The 18,537-nt window shown below is 45.2% G+C and overlaps 3 protein-coding genes across 23 annotated transcripts in view; 2 read left to right on the top strand and 1 right to left on the bottom strand.

The window, feature by feature from the left end:
• The window catches only part of LOC103281621 (uncharacterized), a 37,699-nt gene extending 28,043 nt beyond the window's left edge, over positions 1-9,656 (top strand). For all 3 annotated transcript variants that reach the window (XM_062959094.1, XM_062959093.1, XM_062959095.1), the window contains 8 exons: positions 39-157; positions 2,328-2,488; positions 2,760-2,872; positions 4,896-5,020; positions 6,718-6,936; positions 7,115-7,219; positions 8,247-8,336; positions 9,462-9,656. In XM_062959094.1, the coding sequence (XP_062815164.1) occupies positions 39-157; positions 2,328-2,488; positions 2,760-2,872; positions 4,896-5,020; positions 6,718-6,936; positions 7,115-7,219; positions 8,247-8,336; positions 9,462-9,610 (1,081 nt within the window). In that variant the 3' untranslated portion in view covers positions 9,611-9,656. The remainder of the gene's footprint in view (positions 1-38; positions 158-2,327; positions 2,489-2,759; positions 2,873-4,895; positions 5,021-6,717; positions 6,937-7,114; positions 7,220-8,246; positions 8,337-9,461) is intronic.
• A 153-nt stretch (positions 9,657-9,809) lies between these two features.
• On the top strand, positions 9,810-15,899 carry lrrc26 (leucine rich repeat containing 26). Its single transcript, XM_008123555.3, has 2 exons — positions 9,810-10,966; positions 13,594-15,899. The coding sequence occupies exons 1-2, from the start codon at positions 10,363-10,365 to the stop codon at positions 13,872-13,874; spliced, it is 885 nt and encodes a 294-aa protein (XP_008121762.1). The 5' UTR covers positions 9,810-10,362; the 3' UTR covers positions 13,875-15,899.
• The window catches only part of grin1 (glutamate ionotropic receptor NMDA type subunit 1), a 52,546-nt gene continuing 49,797 nt past the window's right edge, over positions 15,789-18,537 (bottom strand). For 15 of the 19 annotated variants that reach the window (XR_010000075.1, XR_010000077.1, XR_010000078.1 and 12 more), the window contains one exon: positions 15,789-17,531. Coding sequence is in view for 11 of the 19 variants with exons in the window: in XM_062959100.1 (XP_062815170.1) it covers positions 17,463-17,531 (69 nt within the window). In the remaining 8 variants the exon portion in view is untranslated. The remainder of the gene's footprint in view (positions 17,532-18,537) is intronic. The other 4 variants (XR_010000076.1, XR_010000079.1, XM_062959112.1 and 1 more) reach the window with 1 other exon arrangement.

The raw sequence follows: 18,537 nt of genomic DNA, 5'->3' as shown, positions 1-18,537 counted from the left end.
CACCGCCATGAGTGTCACATCTTTTCTCTCTCTGTTAGGATGGCTGGGGTACGGCTTAAGGTGGGCAATTGCCTGGAGATGAAGCGCCGAGCAAAGCAGGCCCTGGCTGCCTCCCCTTGCTCAGGACACAAAGCATGGGTCTGCAAAGGGGCTTTGGGTAAGCGCTTTGGAGGGGCTGCCATCTGGAAAGCAATATATTTGCAGGTTCCTTGTTGAACCCTGATGCCAACAGTTGCTTTTTGGGGCTGATAGGCAGCAACACCCTTCTTTAGACTCTGCTTTAGATTGGAGAAAGTGGAGCAAGTGCAACCTCAAGGCTGGACTCCAGTGTGCCTTCTGGCTGTCAGCCTTTGCCTCCGCTGATCCCAGACCCATCCGCTGGCATCTGGGAACCATGGGGAACACCTGCCAGCAGCCCCATTTGTTGGGAATCATCCTGGACTACTCAAGTCTAGATGTAGTTAGATAGATGATAGAGTTAGATTGAGGGAATCCTTTCTCTGTTTCCAAAGCATGCCTAGACAGGCTTTACTGTGTTTTCACTCTATCCTGTTTACGCCACATCCCTTACTTTGAAGTTAGTAGAAATGTGAATCTCCAGGGACAGTAACTTCTCATTGGTCAGAATGTCTTTTATGGCCCCAATAAACTGGACCATGAGGTTGGAACCATTTTGGTTCATTCTTCTCCCTTTGTTCTTCTAGCTAACAAGAAACATCTCACCATCTCTCCCGGCAAGATGTAACTATTTAGATGTTTGTTATTATTCCTTTCATATTTTCCTTTAGAAACCAGTCTAGAGTAGACTAGACAGCTCCCAAGCCTTTCTATCTACAATGGAATTCTTTTGAATAAATACTTTTTGAACTTCTAGTTAACAAGAAGCATCTCGCCATCCCTCCTGGCAAGATGTAACTATTTAGATCAGGGGTCCCCAAACTAAGGCCCGGGGGCCGGATGCGGCCCTCCAAGGTCATTTACCTGGCCCCCGCCCTCAGTTTTAGACCTAGGCTTACCCAAAGTCTGAAATGACTTGAAGTCACACAACAACAACAATCCTACTTGACTATCTCATTGGTCAAAAGCAGGCCCACACTTCCCATTGAAATCCTGATAGCTTTATGTTGGTTAAAATTGTTTTTATTTTTAAATATTGCACTTGTTCTTTCATTTACTAATATTGTGCTATGGTAATAATATAATATATTGTGTATACCAGGGGTCCCCAAACTTTTTAAACAGTGGGCCAGTTCACAATCCTTTGGACTGTTGGAGGGCTGGAATATAGTTGGCCACCGAGCAATAATAATAATTAATAATAATAATAATAATAATAAATAACAGTAATAATAATAAAAAGAGGGTTGGAAGAGACCCTTTGGGCCATTGAGTCCAATCCCCTTCTGCCTTTGTGCACCGAAAACACAAGCAAAGCACCCCTGACAGATGGCCACCCAGCCTCAATGTTAATAATAACAACAACAACAACAACAACAATAATAATAATGGTTGTAAGAGAAAAAGAGACCGCTTGGGTCATTTAGTCCAACCCCCTTATGCCCTTGTGCCATGGGGGTCGGATAAATGGCTTCGATGGGCCTGGTGTATACATATAATATTGATACTAATATTATAATGTAATACAATATAATAATAATACAATATAATAATATTAATTATATATTATTACTAAAAATATTACAGTATAGTGGTATAGTACAATATATTAATATATAATGCTAATATTGTGCTATGCTGATAATATAATATATTGTATGTACATACAACTTGTAAGCCGCTCTGAGAGAGGGTGGGGTATAAATGTAGTAAATAAATAAATAAATAAATAATTGTTGGGGGGTGTTTTGCACTACAAATAAGGTGTGCAGTGTGCATAGGAATTTGTTCGTATTTTTTTTCAAATGATAATTCAGCCCCGCAATAGTCTGAGGGACCATGAACCGGCCCTCCACTTAAAAAGTTTGAGGACCCCTGATTTAGATGTTTGTTATTTTTCCTTTCTTATTTTTCCTTAGAAACCAGTCTAGAGTAGACTAGACAGCTCCCAAGCCTTTCTATCTACAATGGGGTTCTTTTTACCTGAATAAATACTTTTTGAACTTTTACTGAGACTCTGCAGTCCATTGCAATCCTAAATAAACAAAGGCTTCTCTTGCTCACCCCGTGTAAGTAACTGCTGCATTTGAAAGCTTTGCTTTTGCTACTCTGCTGATTTTTAGTGGAATCTCCCCCAGAGAGGGTTAAATTGAGTCTAACCGCTCAGAGATTACCACAACACCATTCAGCCTGGAAATGTCTCCCTTCAGCCCCAAAGAGTTCCTGCCCGTCAGAGCCCGGCTGGAGGCCATGGAACGGCAGCTGCTACTTCTGGGACCCGCTTTCGGTCGGAGGGTGGCACGAGGCTTTGGCTTCTTGCCGGAGGTTCAGGAACACAGAGCTGCTGTACTTGACCTCGCTCCGGGAGAAGGTAACTGCTTTGGATGGGGAAGGTGTGAACATGGAAGCCCCTGGGAACCTCCAGCAAGATCCCATCTCGCCTGAGTGGGTTGTTTTAGCCCTTGGCCTTTCCCACCATCTGCAATCAAAATGCTATCCTTATTGCAGAAGAGGCTGAAGATGTACCATTGGTCTTGCACCATATAGAAAATCCCCTCCCTCTTGCTGATGCTCAGGCTGTCTCTCTGGGGAACGGGCCAAGAGGGACGCCCAGCTGCCTTCCACTTGTCTCTTCCTTCCAGGACTGGGTCCACTCAAACTTCCAAGGCTCTTTCTGGACCGGCCTGAATGACCTGCAGGAGGAATCGGTCTTTCGCTGGACTACACAAGAGCCCCTCAGCAGACCTGTGGCACAGTGAGTTTGGCATGGCTTGTGCTGCCCCTCTACTCTCAGCTCTTTCTGTATTATATCAGCACTTTATTGACTATGTTAGCTGTGAAACTACCTCTCCCCGATTCTGAAATATTCTGCACTTTGGCCCAGATCCGTGTATTCGTCTCCTGTTTTTAACATTTTATTTTGTATGGACCTTTTATGACTGTTTTATTGATGCTGATGTTTTGTTGTTGAGATATATGTTTTATTGTTTTTATTATATTGTTGTGTATGGGCATGGCCCCATATAAGCCGCCCCAAGTCCCTTTGGGGATATGGGGCGGGGTATAAGAATAAAGTTATCATTATCATTATTATTATTATTATTTTTATTATTTTATTATGACACAGCAAACTAGATAGATATGCTGGATTTCATATCACAAAATCACAAGTCGAACACTTCCCAAGTGTCTAGGACTGTGTGATGTAATTATTATTTATTTATTTATTTATTTATTTATTTACAGCATTTATATTCTGCCCTTCTCACCCCGAAGGGGACTCAGGGCGGATCACATTACACATATAAGGCAAACATTCAATGCCTTAACATAGAACAAAGACAAAGACAAACACGGGGCTCCAAGCTGGCCTCGAACTCATGACCTCTTGGTCAGAGTGATTTGTTGCACTGGCTGCAGCTGGTTGCTCAACAGCCTGCACCACAGCCCGGGCCCACTTGCCTACAACCCTATTTCTGCTACACCTTCAGAAAAGGACAAATCCATTCATTCGTACACCTTGCCAATTAGCATACTACTATAAAAAGGGGAGTAGTCAGTGCTGGCATGGATAATAATAATAATAATAATAATAATAATAATAATAATTATTATTATTATTATTATTATTATTATTATTATTATTATTATACCCCACCCCATCTCCCCAAAGGGACTCAGGTCGGCTTACATGGGGCCATGGGCATAGATGTCATCAGAAAGGGTGGTTTATGCACATGATGTGGGAATGTGAATATGTACAGTATTTTTGGCAGACTATACAAAATGAGTCAAATACTAGGAAATGAGTGGATCATAACAAAGGAAATAGTGGTATTAGGGAAAAGAGAGGAAACGGGAAATAAAAGGGAAATAAAAGAAGCAATAATTGAATGCGCACAAGCAGTAATAGCATTAGGGTGGAAAGATAAATCAAAATGGTCACTAAGTAAATGGTACCAATATATGGTGGAGCAAATGGAATTTGAAATTATGAATGTGAAATTAAATGTTTTGAAAAGCAATGAAGATAGAATGAGAGAAATGGAAGAAAGATGGACAAGGGTAAAGAACTATATCATGAATCAATCTGGAATTTTTTTTTCTTCGTGTCAGGAGCAACCGGAGTTGCTTCTGGAGTGAGAGAATTGGCCGTCTGCAAGGACGTTGCCCAGGGGACGCCTGGATGTTTTGATGTTTTACCATCCTTGTGGGAGGCTTCTCTCATGTCCCCGCATGGAGCTGGAGCTGATAGAGGGAGCTCATCCGCGCTCTCCCCGGGTGGGATTTGAACCTGGCAGCCTTCAGGTCAGCAACCCAACCTTCAAGTCACAAGGCTTTTATCCCCTAGGCCACCGGAGGCTCCTAGTTGATCTGGAGATCAAGCCATAAGAAATAAGATACAAATGTTATATAGTTATAGGATGGGAATGTATAAGATAGAGATATAAAGATTGTCTCAAAAAGAGATGAATATGTAAAGGAAAACAATCCTAGTGTTGGTGGTGGGAATTGTAAATGTTTTGTATGTGTACGGTATGTATTATTTGTGTTTTAAAAATAAAAATTCATTAAAATAAATAATTAATAAATAAATGAAAAATAAAAATTAATAATAATAATAATAATAATAATAATAATAATAATTAAAAATAAATAATACAAAAATAATTTTAAAAATTCATTCATGTCACATATTGTCAGGTCTGGTGGGTGGGTTGGACATAATACGTGAGCCCTATATTTGGCACGTTTCCTTTTCAATGTGTGTGCAACAGGTATTTGCAGGATGACATGGCAGATGGTGGCCTGAAGGACTGTGTGTGGTTTGACTCGGTGACCGGACTTCTCCGTGACGCCCGCTGTGAGGAGGAAAGGCCCTTCCTGTGCAAAAGCAGTGAAGGTGAGGTTGCTGTGGGGGGGGGGGGGAGCTCGGTGCTTCAGAATAAAAGACTGCAAAGAGCAGGCTCAGGGGCCTGTGGGGCTTCAAAAGATCAGTATCCCTTCTTCAGAGGCTTCTGCAATCAAATAAAAACAAGGAAAGCTTTTGCCTGGTGAGATCTCTGCTTGGTTTTTAAAATTTAATGCCAAGGTGCCAGCTGAGCATCTTGCAGGGTCTAGAGAGAGGCTCGTTCAGCAGTGCCAGAGGCCCCCTTATCTTGGGCTTGTTGTGGTGATCTCTGAGCGGTTAGACTCAATTTAACCCACCAAAAATCAGCAGACTAGCAAAAGCAAAAGCTTTCAAATGTAACAGTTACTTACACGGGGTGAGCAAAGAGAAGCTTAGGATGGCAATTGATTGCAGAGTCTCAGTAAAAGTTCAAAAAGTATTTATTCGGGTAAAAAGAACTCCATTGTAGATAGAAAGGCTTGGGAGCTGTCTAGTCTACTCTAGACTGGTTTCTAAGGAAAAATAAGAAAGGAAAAATAACAAACGTCTAAATCAGGGGTCCTCAAACTTTTTAAGAGGAGGGCCAGTTCATGGTCCCTCAGACTATTGAGGGGTCAAATTACCATTTGAAAAAAAAAACCGAAGAAATTCCTATGCGCACTGCACATGTCTTATTTGTAGTACAAAAAAACCCCCAACAACATTTATTTATTTACTACATTTATACCCCACCCTCTCTCACACCGAAGGGGACTCAAAGCGGCCTACAAATTATATGTACATACAATAAATTATATTATTAGCACAGGACAATATTAGCATTATATATTACTATATTGTACTATACCACTATACCGTAATATTATTAGTAATATTACATTTAATATGTGACATATAATTAATATTAGTATATTATACAATATTATTATATTATATTGTATTATTATTATTAGCTGCCCTGAGTCCCCTATTGGGTGAGAAGGGTGGGGTAGAAATACTGTAATAAATTAATAAGTATTATATTGTATTACATTATAATATTATTATCAATATTATATGTATACACAATATATTATATTACTACCATAGCACAATATTAGTAAATGAAAGAACACTACAATGTTTAAAAATAAAAACAGTTTTAACCAACATACTGTAAACCCATCAGGATTTCAATAGCAAGTGTGGGCCTGCTTCTGGCCAATGAGATAGCCACGTTAAGTAGGATTGTTGTTGTGTGCCTTCAAGTCATTTCAGACTTTGGGCGAGCCTAAGTCTAAAACTGAGGGCGGGGGCCAAGTCAATGACTTTGGAGGGCCGCATCCGGCCCCTGGGCCTTAGTTTGGGGACCCCTGGTCTAAATAGTTACATCTTGCCAGGAGAGACAGCAAGATGCTGCTTGTTAGCTAGAAGAACAAAGGGAGGAGAGTGAACCCAAATGGTTCCAACCTCATGGTCCAGTTTATTGGGGCCATAAAAGACATTCTGACCAATGGGAAGTTAGTGTCCCTAAAGATTCACATTTCTACTAACTTCAAAGTAAGGCATGTGACGTAAACAGGATAGAGTAAAACACAGTAAAGCCTGTCTAGGCATGCTTTGGAAACAGGAAAAGGATTCCCTTAATCTAACTCTATCATCTGTCTGACTACATTTAGACGTGAGTAGTCCAGGGTGATTTCCAACAGGGCTGCCTTCTCTCTCCACAGCCACTGACTGGTTTGAGGAGCGCCCTGGCCTCAGTGTGACAGATGGGGACCCTGTGCCACTCTTGCCCTCCTCCGAGAGCCTGATGCAGGCCAAGCAGGAGTGCCTGTGGGAGCGCAGCGTCTGCATCGCGGTCCTCCAGGCCGTCTCCGGCTTCTTCTTGGTCAGCTCCATGGACAGGGTTGTCTCCAAGCCGGACTCGGTGCTCTACATCTGGACCAGTACGTGGGTCTTTATGGGGAACGGGCAGGAGGCAAGCCCGACACTGGCACTGGTGCTTGCCTTGGCGATGGCAACCATTCACCATGAATGAGACCAGGGTGGGAAGAGGACTGGGGGAAGGTCCTCTTGCCTCTCTGACCCAGACCGTGACATATCCATGACTATGGCATCCTTCAGTTTGCACAGAGGGATTCCACGGCCCAGATTGCCGCAGGGCCTTGGAGCGCCCGCCTCCCCCGGCCTGTGACTGCAGTGGCAGATTCCAGACCACAGCGGAAAGAGGTGAGTGGCGGGCAGGGAGAGACTCTTGTGGACTGGGCCTGCAAAGTGGAGTGTTGGTGGTCAGCACAATATGGGGTGGCAAGGGGACTCTTTTGCGGCCCAAAGATTGTGTGGTTTAGGTCCAGGCCAAGACTTTTGCTCGCTGAGTGGCAAACATGGTTTACCTGGTTCATTCTAACTCTCTCAAGCAGGTTGTGTATGGGAGAGTGTCTTTGTGTGTTGTGTGTATATTTGTGTGTGCAGAACTGTCTAGAAATGGCTTCTGTTCCAATCTGGTTCCTACCAGCCATCCTCAGTGTCATCCTGAATGATGAGGGCTATTCACGGCAGCCAGGAAAAGGTCTATTTACAGTAGAGTCTCACTTATCCAACATAAACGGGCCGGCAGAACGTTGGATAAGCGAATATGTTGGATAATAAGGAGAGATTAAGGAGAAGCCTATTAAACATCAAATTAGGTTATGATTTTACAAATTAAGCACCAAAACATCATGTTAGACAACAAATTTGACAGAAAAAGCAGTTCAGTACGCAGTAATGCTACGTAGTAATTACTGTATTTACGAATTTAGCACCAAAATATCACGATGTATTGAAAACATTGACTACAAAAATGCCTTGGATAATCCAGAACGTTGGATAAGCGAATGTTGGATAAGTGAGACTCTACTGTACTTGTCTTCCTTCAGAGAAGTGCCTTGACTCAGACACTGCCTGGAACCTCATCCTGGAGGGAAGGAGGCCTTCTTCCCCCATCCACCACGCCCCAACTTTCCTTGGAATTCGGTTCCTCCTGCTTCTCATTTTTCTCCTTTCTTTCTGTGTATAAAAAGTACACAGGGAGTACAGGGATGAATTGCACTGTCTGTGCTGGGGATCCAAGATCCTCCGTTCAGGCCTTGGTTTGCTTTGAGGGAGAAAGGAAGTAGGTGTGCCTGAACTGACAAACATAGGAGAACAAAAGGAATAGGTGCTGGTAAGGCTTCTGCGCTGGAAACCAATAACGGCACCATTTCTCTTGCTGCAGTTTGTGGCGTCCTGGTGCAGACGTGTGTGGATGACTGTCGGCGAAGAACTGCCTGGAGTAACTGCTCGGTGTGTCTGCCGGCCTGCACGGGTACGTTGAGAAAGGGGGGGGGGGTTGCTGCCGGTCTTCCCACCTCCCTGGCAGGACAGACCGGCATCATCAAATATCATCAAGGTAAGTGGCCAGCATCTCTTTAGACAACACTATGAGTCCAAGAAGGCTCTCCCAGGGCCTACACTGAAGTACACAGAAATCTGTAGATACATGTAGAGATACAGTTGTCCTATGACTAGCTTATATACATATTTGTGTGTGTGTGTGTTTATATATATGTATTTATATATACAATATAATTTACAATAATATATAATAATTGTAACCTATTGTATATACATATAATATTCATAATATTATATTGTAATACGATATAATACTAATAATACAATATAATAATATTAATTATATATTATATTTTACATGTAATATTACTAATAATATTACAATATATTGATACAGTACAATATAGTAATTTATTACCAGTATTGTACTATGTTAATATTATATTGTATGTAAATTTAATTTGTAAGCCGCCCTGAGTCCCCTTCAGGGTGAGAAGGGCGGCATATAAATGTAGCAAATAAATAAATAAATAAATAAATATACAGAATAGAACAATGGTAACAGACAAAATATAATCATTACAGGCGCGTGAGTAATGCACAAATGAAAACTGTTTACAACATTACATCAAACATATTCATGCTTGTATTTTTTTCAGTATATTCAGTGACTGAGTTCAACACTTTGAATTTCCGTATTGTCCCACGCAGATAAAGTCTTAGGAATGCAGGGTCAATGCAATAAACAACTGATCATTTCTTCTGTAAATTGTAGATAAATTCATCATTGTCTCGGAGATGCGTATAAAGGAATGTAAAAAATATAGGAGTGTAGAACAACAAGGATTCCCGGGTATTTTGTAATCGTCGTTTCTGGATCAGAATCCCTTCTTTAGGTAGCTTCTGAGGGTTCTTTCATGCGTTTGTGGTAGAATCTCCTGAAGCTTTTGTAAACTATATTTTAAAAAGACAACATAATAGATTTGTTGTTGCCAGCACCCAGTAACATTAAATAATTTCTCATTAGTTTAACGCTCATTAATCAAAGAAAAACACCTCCCTCTCTGCCTGTCTGTCTGTCTCCTTCTGCACCCAGAGGCCACCCTGAGCCACCTGGATCCCGAGGAAGTCGCCCTCATCACAATGATTGAGTACAAGGTGTCGCACTCTCTCAACCTCACGGCAGAAGACGAAAGGGACCGGAGGAACTCCTCCAAGATCATCTATGATGCCAAATACCCATGATGTTGCCGCATCCCGAAGAAGGAATGGCAATAAAAGTTTGTGGAGACATTTGTGTTCTCTTGTCTCGTTGCGGTTGGGTTTCCCTAGTTTCCTGTGTTGCCCATTTCCCACAGACCCCTGCTTGTGGGCAAAGGCAGGCCTAAGGCGCATGGTGGCTCATTCGGTTCAAATGGAGCTCTTCTTCTTCAGGGTGCAGACAGCTTCCACAGGAAGTCTGAGATATTTGGCTGATTGGTTGTCCCAGTCATGGCGGTTTCCTGTGGCAAGGAGTCCCAGGGGGCACCTGGTTCTTCCCTGATTTTGCAGGCCTGTGCTACATGCCACCCGAAAGAGTAGGAAGGAGGAAACAAGATGAGGCTGTCCAGCCGGGGGCAATATTGCCAGGTGAGCCCAGAGGCTGGCACAGCCGGTTCTTTGGGAGAAGACAGAGCCAGCCATGAGGAAGTTGTGGCTTTGCCCCTTGGCAGGCGAAGCTGTGCTGTGAAAATATTTGCTAAGGAAGAGCAAAAACCCCACCCAGAAAGAAGGGCAGAGAGGAAGAGCAGCTGCCTTCGAAAAGAGTTGCGCAGGGGCGCAGGCAAAGCCTCTCCTGTAGGATCCGGGCGGCTGGAAAGGGAGAGACGGCTGCGCTGGACGGACAGCAATGGCCTCCCTTTGCTAGGAGAACAGGAAAGCATTGGCAGCAGCACCGTGTTCTGCCCCAGGATCCTGAGGAGACGTTGCCTTCTCCAGAGGACTTTTGGTGTGCCTTCATGGCTCCTGCCCTGGCCATGGTCATGGTTGCCTTCCTCCTGCCCTGCTCCGTCTCTGGCTGCCCAGAGGTCTGCACCTGCTCCGACAGGGAGGTCAACTGCATAGAGCACCAGCTACGCTTTGTGCCGGACAACCTGCCTCCCAACGCCACCACCATCCTGCTGGACTACAACCGTATCACCGCCCTCCGGAACAGGAGCTTTGTGGCCCAGAATACCCTGTCCCGCCTGAGCCTCCGCAGCAACCAGTTGGTGAGCATCCACCGCCAGGCCCTGGCCGGCCTCAGCCAGCTGCAGGAGCTGGACCTGAGTGGGAACTACTTGAGTCTCCTGTTGCCGGAGATTTTCTTGCCGGTGCCTAGCTTGATGGCGCTCAACCTGGACAATAACCGGCTCCTGAAGCTGGAGGCAGAGCTGGTGGGCGCCATACCGCGGCTCCAGAGCCTTTCGCTGCAGGGCAACGCTTTGACTTCTATCGAGTCAGGCTTCTTTGAGAACGTGCCCCTGCTCCGCTCCCTGAAGCTGGCCGGAAACCCCTGGGCCTGCTCCTGTGCCATCCATCCTCTCTTCCAGTGGCTGACGGACAACATTGACAAGGTCCCAGGTGAGGTAGGGAGGGCAGCGGGGCAGGGCTGGGGTCTGGCTGCACTTGGAAGGGTCCCGAGTGGATAAGAGAAAAGTGGTGGGTTCTGAGAAGGAAAGGAAAGGACAGGAACAGCCACAACATCCAAAGATGTTTTCAGAGTTTGTAATTATGGGGAAAGGCAAGAGAAGAGCAGTGGCATTCACGTCCTTTCTTGTCGCTCTTCCAGTAATATTACTTAAATTGGAGATATAAGTTGTAATGAAGTGTGATTTTTTTTAGATTACAGATGTCATGGTTAATTGCGTTTTAAAGGGGTCAATATTTCAGTTACTCTGCACTCATGAGTTGGTTGCCATGGAGAAGGGGGCGGAGCCAACTGCCGTTTTGGTGGAGAAGTGCAGGTTTGAAAAAGAAGCAGTTAGTCTGTGCCCTGATGAGGTACAGTGAAGACTGATCCTCAGTTGAGGGGATCAGGGAGACTGAAATGCTTATTTTTGCGTCAATTTAAAATAAGTTTGGTGACTTATTTTATGGTAGTCTGTCTCCTGATGAGGAACAGATAATCTGTGATTCACAGGGTGACTGCATTTTAGAGCAGTAAAGAAAGAAGTGACATTTAAGAAGTTTGAAACACCTCATTCTAGCCTTGCAACTGTTAACCAAAGTGCCTCTAAAGAGAAAGTTACTGTAACCATTAAGCTTTGTGCCAGAATAAACGTGCTTTTGTTCTTTTAAACATCCCAGCTTCTGTCATATATATTACCATCAAAAACAAACAAGAAGAAAGAAGAAAAACAAAATTTGAAAGGTCTCCTCTCTAAGTAGCTAGTGGCTATATCTTCCCATAGTGGTGGCAAGTGTGGATAATCCCCGTTACATCTGGTGGCCGCATTATAAACATCTTTACACTGGTAGCAGCGGTTATAATATAATAATATAATAAAATAAACATCCAACATCCCTTCTCCGCACATGTAAACATGTAATGGGAGAAGAGTGGAGGGTGTGCACCGTGGACTTTCATGCCGGTGCTTTTTGGAGTCATCATCTCTTTGCTCTATCTGGTATGAACATCCAGGAAAACAAGGCTGCCCAGTGTTGGGATTCATCCTGGACTACTCAAGTCTAAATGTAGTCAGATAGATGATAGAGTTAGATTGAGGGAATCCTTTCTCTGTTTCCAAAGCATGCCTAGATAGGATTCACCATTGTTTCCTGCTTCCCATCCTATTTAGGTCAGCCCACCCTTTGATGTTCCCAGAAATGTGATCTCTCCTAGGGCTTTGACGTAACTTCCCCAATTTGGCCTTTTGGAATGTTTATGGCCCTAGAGAAGAACAGCCCCACGAGGCTTGGTCGCCATTCCAGCTTCCTGCTTTGTTCCAGAGAGGATGCACCTCTGTCCTCTATTAGTCAAGATGTAGCTATCTAGAGCTTTGTTATTTTAATCCGTCTATGTGTATTAGAACAGGATAGATAAGCCAGTTAGGTCCAAACTTTTTCTATCCATCAATGGATTTCTTTACCTCAATAAATGCTTTTAAACTTTAAAGCTAACTTTGCATCCCTTTTGCCTTCCTGATGACGCAGAGGCCTTCCAAACTCACACCCGTAAGTCTCACCGCTGCTGCAATTTTTTCCTCTGCTATTTTAATGGGAATTTACCTCATAAAGAGGGTGATTAGAGCTTAACGGCTCTTCCATTCCCGACACCCAGAAGGCAGGCATCTTGCAGGCCTTGAAGTGGAGCAAAACCTCCATGATGGGGTTGTCCATAGCAGTTGAGGGGCCGCAGCCCTGGGTGGGGATCATCTTGGAATGGGTTGAATGGAAAGACAGGATCCAGATGGCAAAAGTCTGAGTGTCTTCTGGAGAAGGCATTAGGCCTCTTGGAGGAAATGCCAAGGGTGTTCTTTTCTGGCGCAGACATGCAGCAAGGAGGAGCCATGGGATGGTGTTGTTGTGGTAATCTCTGAGCGGTTAGACTCAATTTAACCCTCTCTGGGGGAGATTCCACCAAAATCAGCAGAGTAGCAAAAGCAAAGCTTTCAAATGCAACAGTTACTTACACTGGCGAGCAAGAGAAGCCTTTAGGATTGCAATGGAGTGCAGAGTCTCAATAAAAGTTCAAAAAATATTTATTTAGGTAAAAAGAACTCCATTGTAGATAGAAAGGCTTGGGAGCTGTCTAGTCTACTCTAGACTGGTTTCTAAGGAAAAATAAGAAAGGAAAAATAACAAACATCTACATAGTTACATCTTGCCAGGTGAGATGGCAGGATGCTGCTTGTTAGCTTGAAGAGCAAAGGGAGAAGAAAAAACCAAAATGGTTCCGACCTCATGGTCCAGTTTACTGGGGCCATAAAAGACACTCTGACCAATGAGAAGTTAGTGTCCCTAAAGATTCACATTTCTACTAACTTCAAAGTAAGGGATGTGACGTAAACAGGATGGAGTGAAACACAGTAAAGCCTGTCTAGGCATGCTTTGGAAACAGGGAAAGGATTCCCTCAATTTAACTCTATCATCTATCTAACTACATTTGGACTTGAGTAGTCCAGGATGATTTCCCAACAGGTGTAGAGTAGAAGCCACTCTGAACCAGTGACACAGACCTTACTTTGCCTTTGTTTTTTCCTTTGCAGAGGTGAGTGCCGTCTCTTGCAAGCGCCCAGCGTTCCTTTCCCACAGGCCCATCGTCTCCCTCGGGAACGGCTCCTTCGCCCACTGCCAGGATTCCTGGCTGAACCCCCAGGACTACGCCTTCTTCCTGCTCATCGGACCCTCCACCTTCCTCACCAGCATCTGCGCCTGCATCCTGGCTGGCTCGCTGGCTGTCGCCCGCCGGAGGATGATGGCAATGATGGCAGTGGTGCACAGGAGGGCAGGGACCCTGGCCAGGCGGGCAGAGCATCGCCAACGCTGAGGCTGCTGTGGGAGGACACGGCCTTTCTGTTCATCCTGTGAGGTGGGCCAGGTTGCCTCTTGGCTGTTGTTTTGCCTGAAATGCTGATAGCAGAAGGACTCACCAAGAGTCCTGAGCAATAGAGGAGAGGCTGGGTGGGTGGGCCAGCTTCTCCTCTATTCCTTGCTGAGGGTTACGAAGTAAACAAAGGTTGTGTCTGTTAAGTCACAGTAATATTGTTCATATAATATTAAGGACACCACAAACATTTCTCATATCAGAGACTTCCTTCATTTCTACTTACCAACCTTCTCCTCATATGCAAAAAAGAAAAAGAAGACAACTACTTGCAACATACTGTGCAACTATTGGTATAACAAGTTGCAAAAGAGTGAATTGAACTCTTAACTATTTTGTTACTTATGCATATATGAGTAAAAGCTTAACCCTGCACTATATGCTTTAAGCAGCAGAGTGAATTAAACTCAAACTGTTTTGCTGAATTGAACTCTAACTATTGTGTTACTTATGCATATACAGTAGAGTCTCACTTATCCAACGTTCTGGATTATCCAACGCATTTTTGTAGTCAATGTTTTCAATACATCATGATATTTTGGTGCTAAATTCGTAAATACAGTAATTACTATGTAGAATTACTGCATATTGAACTACTTTTTCTGTCAAATTTGTTGTGTAACATGATGTTTTGGTGCTTAATTTGTAAAATCATAACCTCATTTGATGTTTAATAGGCTTCTCCTTAATCTCTCCTCATTATCCAACATATTCACTTATCCAACGTTCTGCCGGCCCGTTTATGTTGGATAAGTGAGACTCTACTGTACTTGCAACATACTGTGCAACTATTGGTATAACAAGTTGCAAAATAGTGAATTGAACTCTAACTATTTTGTTACTTATGCATATACAGTAGAGTCTCACTTATCCAACATAAACGGGCTGGCAGAATGTTGGATAAGCGAATATGTAGGATAATAAGGAGGCATTAAGGAAAAGCCTATTAAACATTAAAACATTAAAAATTAGGTTATGATTTTACAAATGAAGCACCAAAACATCATGTTACACAACAAATTTGACAGAAAAAGTAGTTCAATACGCAGTAATGCTATGTAGTAATTACTGTATTTACGAATTTAGCACCAAAAGATCACAATGTTTTGAAAACATTGACTACAAAAATGCCTTGGATAATCCAGAACGTTGGATAAGCGAGTGTTGGATAAGTGAGACTCTACTGTACTTGCAACATACTGTGCAACTATTGGTATAACAAGTTGCAAAAGAGTGAATTGAACTCTTAACTATTTTGCTACTTATGCATATATGAGTAAAAGCTTAACCCTGCACTATATGCTTTAAGCAGTAGAGTAATTAGAACTCAAACTGTTTTGCTGAATTGAACTCTAACTATTGTGTTACTTATGCATATATGAGTAAAAGCTTAACCCTGCATTATATGCTTTAAGCAGCAGAGTAATTAAAACTCAAACTGTTTTGTTATATGAACACATACTTGTGAGAATTTAATCCTGAAATATCTATTTTAGAAACACTACACTGCTACGTGTCAATATTTGGTGGATATATGTGCATAATATTACTGTGACTTAACAGACACAACCTTTGTTTACCTCCTTTATACTGTATAGATATCTGTGACTTTTTGGAGGGTTACGAAGTCCCACAGGTGTGTCTGTTGAATTTCCCAGGAATTATTGTCTTGTCATTTTTCTTTCTTTCCCCCAAAATGGTCCCACCGCCCTGCTTCTGGGCGTCCTCTGTGTGTATCGAAGCCACAAAACCAACCTTCCCAGCCCTTTGTGGGGCCAGGAGCGTGGCCGGTTTTGCCTCCCCCCTCCCCATATATATCATTCTGAATGTGGCTCAGGGACAGACAGAGACACACACTCTTGTTGGCATACGAAGTTCATTGAAGAATACCCGTCAGCTGTTACAAAAATTCACAGTACAATTGTAAATAAATATGTTGATTACTGATCATGATCAGATGCGGATGCCCCGTTGAGATGCCACCCCGATCTACCCAACATCTATTTACAGGAGAGTCCAGGGCAACCTTGGCTGCACGTTCCAGGTTGCTTTCGCTGGGGAGATGTGCCTCTACCTGGGAGCAAGCCCCGCGCATGATGATGCACGGGACGTGCTCCGAGGCTGAGCTATTGTTCTCATCACAGAGGAGAAGAGTGGCCAGTTGTGTCTGTGTGAATGCCTCTTGATGCATGGCCGGCACTCTGGCACATGTGCTCCAGACTAACGTTGGTCTGGGACACATTGCCAGAGGAAGAGGAGGAGGAAGCAACACTTGGAAAAGCAAGAGGTTTGGTTGTGTGCTGCTGTGGATGATGCACTGAGCTTGCTTGCAATGTGGGGCTGCCTGGTTGGATTGTAGGATCACAGGGGCTTGGTTAAAGCTAGGTGCCCTTTGCTGTTTCACCAAAATGAAAATGTGGGTCCAGAATGGGTGGCACACCTCACCTATTCTCAGCTGAAAGGTCAGCAACACAAAACCTGGCCTTTAGGGATGGATGATGGATCATTGGCAAACCTGGAATGAAACCTTATGGCATTGGCTGGCATTCATGCCCACCTCCTGCCACAATCACTGGGAAGGCTGAGCACAGCGGCCTCGCTCTTTGCAAGGATGGCCAAGGCAGGCCTTGGAGAGGCTTCCAACCAGAGCTGGCCACCATGGGCTAGACAGAGGAGAGGGTGGCCTGATGGCTCATGATCTTGGAGCCGGAGACCTCTCAGGATGGGCTTGAAACCACGTTTTGCTGGCCTGCCTTGAGTTGTGTGCTGTAGGCTTTTCTAAGTCTGAGGTGGAAGCAATAGGGTACTTCTGCAACCCACCTGGATCCCTTACCTGGAGCCGTAACTGAGGACAGTTGAAACCGTTCAGAGTGGGGAGCTAGGAGGTGCTAGCGCAGGGCAAGGAAAGGTCTGGAAAGTTCCCCATTTGCCATCCTTTTGCTGAAACCCGCCTTTATCGAGACCCCAAAGTTCCCTTTGATGAATGGTCCAAAAAGTGGGCAGCAGGAAAGGAACAGCGGTGAAAGAAGAAGAGTTTCTTTTGGGCGGGATCTCCCCAGGAAGAGCCGGAGAACATGCATCACGTCACTCCAGATGAGATGAGCCTGAAGGGCTATGTACAAGACGGCCCACGAGAAGCCCCTCCGTCTTCCTCTGGCGTGACGTGAAGAGATGGGACGTGGTGGCCGTGGGGTGGAAGAAGTCCTGCGCATGCGTGTCGGATGAAGAGGATGAAGAGCCCCATCCGCTTCGGAGAACACCCGGCCTCCCCTTTGCGGCTGTTGGGAGCCACAATCCCTGTCTCTGTTGGCATCAGAAAGGCCTGGAAAAAGAAGGGGGTCAGGGAGGGCTGGCTGCTCCAAGTGGGCCTGGTGTTTGTGTGGTTCATCCAAAGGGCCCAGAGACCAAAAAAGGCCAGGAGGGGAGGAAGCAATGCAGACGCTGCGGATGGCTGGCCGAGCCTGGGCTTGGGTGCCTCCGGACAGGCCCCGTCAGAGTCTCCATTGGTCTGTCCCCTTGGGGTCTCGGGCGTCACACCACGGTGCTGACCGAGGGGTCGGAGAGGTTGAGCTGCCCGGCGATGTCTGTGGGGTGATACTGCTGCAAGAGACAAACAGACAGACAGAGAGGGCTGGGCGTTAGGCACGGCTGGGCGAGACCCGCTTGAGACGCACGCCCCGGGGAGGCCGCTCAGGGATGATGCAAGGGCCGCCGGTCCAAAGAGGCGCTCGGGGGTCCTGCCGGAGTCCCGCCATCACCGCTGCGGCTAGGGGGTCTCGCTTTCTGCAGAATGTGGGCCGGGGTCTGGGCCAGCCCATGCAGAGGGCGGCTCGCTCGTCGACCAAATAGGGGCCAAGCCGGAAAGACTCCCGCTGCCCGGTGCCTCCTGTGGCACAAGCCCCCTCCTCCCGGTCCCGGCCCCGGCCCCAGCGGCCTAGAATTTGGCCCCAGTGGCACCCATGGACCCCTTTGTTTGGGCCATGGGCAATTGGAAGGTGGAAATGCCAACCTATGTGTCAGAGACAAGCCTACGAGTGGGTCTCTGCTGTCCTTGCCGGAGAAGGGTCGGTGCCACCCCGGAGGAAACACCAATCAGTTTGCGCCGAATGTTGTATTCTGGATGGATAAGATTGTTGTATTCTGGATGGATTCCAAATCCATTTGTCTTTGTTGTCTATGGGCGTTGGCAGACTCCTTTTTTTGGAGGGGCCTATTCTTAATGTAATCATTGGAAGCCCCGTTGACTTATTTGACTTGTTCCAAACAAAACGGCAGGCAGCCTTCCCTCTGCCCCATGGCGATGGTGGGCTGCCAAAGTGCAAGTTGCGGGGTGTCGTCCCGGAAGCCCCCAGGCAAAGAAGGGCCTGCTTAGATTTGTTTTCACCCGAATGTCCAAAAATCATCTCTAAAGGCCAGGATGTATGTAGCGGCATGAGGAAAGACCTGCTTCCCCGATTTCCCACTTGACGCCTCGCCATGTGGCAGAACTGGGGCTGCTGCCGGTCCCCTTGGGGGCCCCCGTTTTGTACCTGGGCTGGCACCTTCCCGGTCTCCCCGCCGGGACAGCAGAGACCTGCATCATCTCTCAGGGGCTCCCCAGAAGACA

This window comes from Anolis carolinensis, unplaced genomic scaffold, assembly GCF_035594765.1.
Source record: "Anolis carolinensis isolate JA03-04 unplaced genomic scaffold, rAnoCar3.1.pri scaffold_7, whole genome shotgun sequence".
Classification (NCBI taxonomy): domain Eukaryota; kingdom Metazoa; phylum Chordata; class Lepidosauria; order Squamata; family Dactyloidae; genus Anolis; species Anolis carolinensis.
The sequence above is the reverse complement of the archived record's forward strand: the minus strand, read 5'-3'. Positions and strand labels throughout refer to the sequence as shown.

Bases quoted from the DNA above. Each gene is read 5' to 3' on its own strand.
- lrrc26 (XM_008123555.3), top strand. From the start codon at position 10,363: ATGGCTCCTGCCCTGGCCATGGTCATGGTTGCCTTCCTCCTGCCCTGC. The intron at 10,967-13,593 runs GTGAGGTAGGGA...TTTCCTTTGCAG, and splicing joins CAACATTGACAAGGTCCCAG to AGGTGAGTGCCGTCTCTTGC.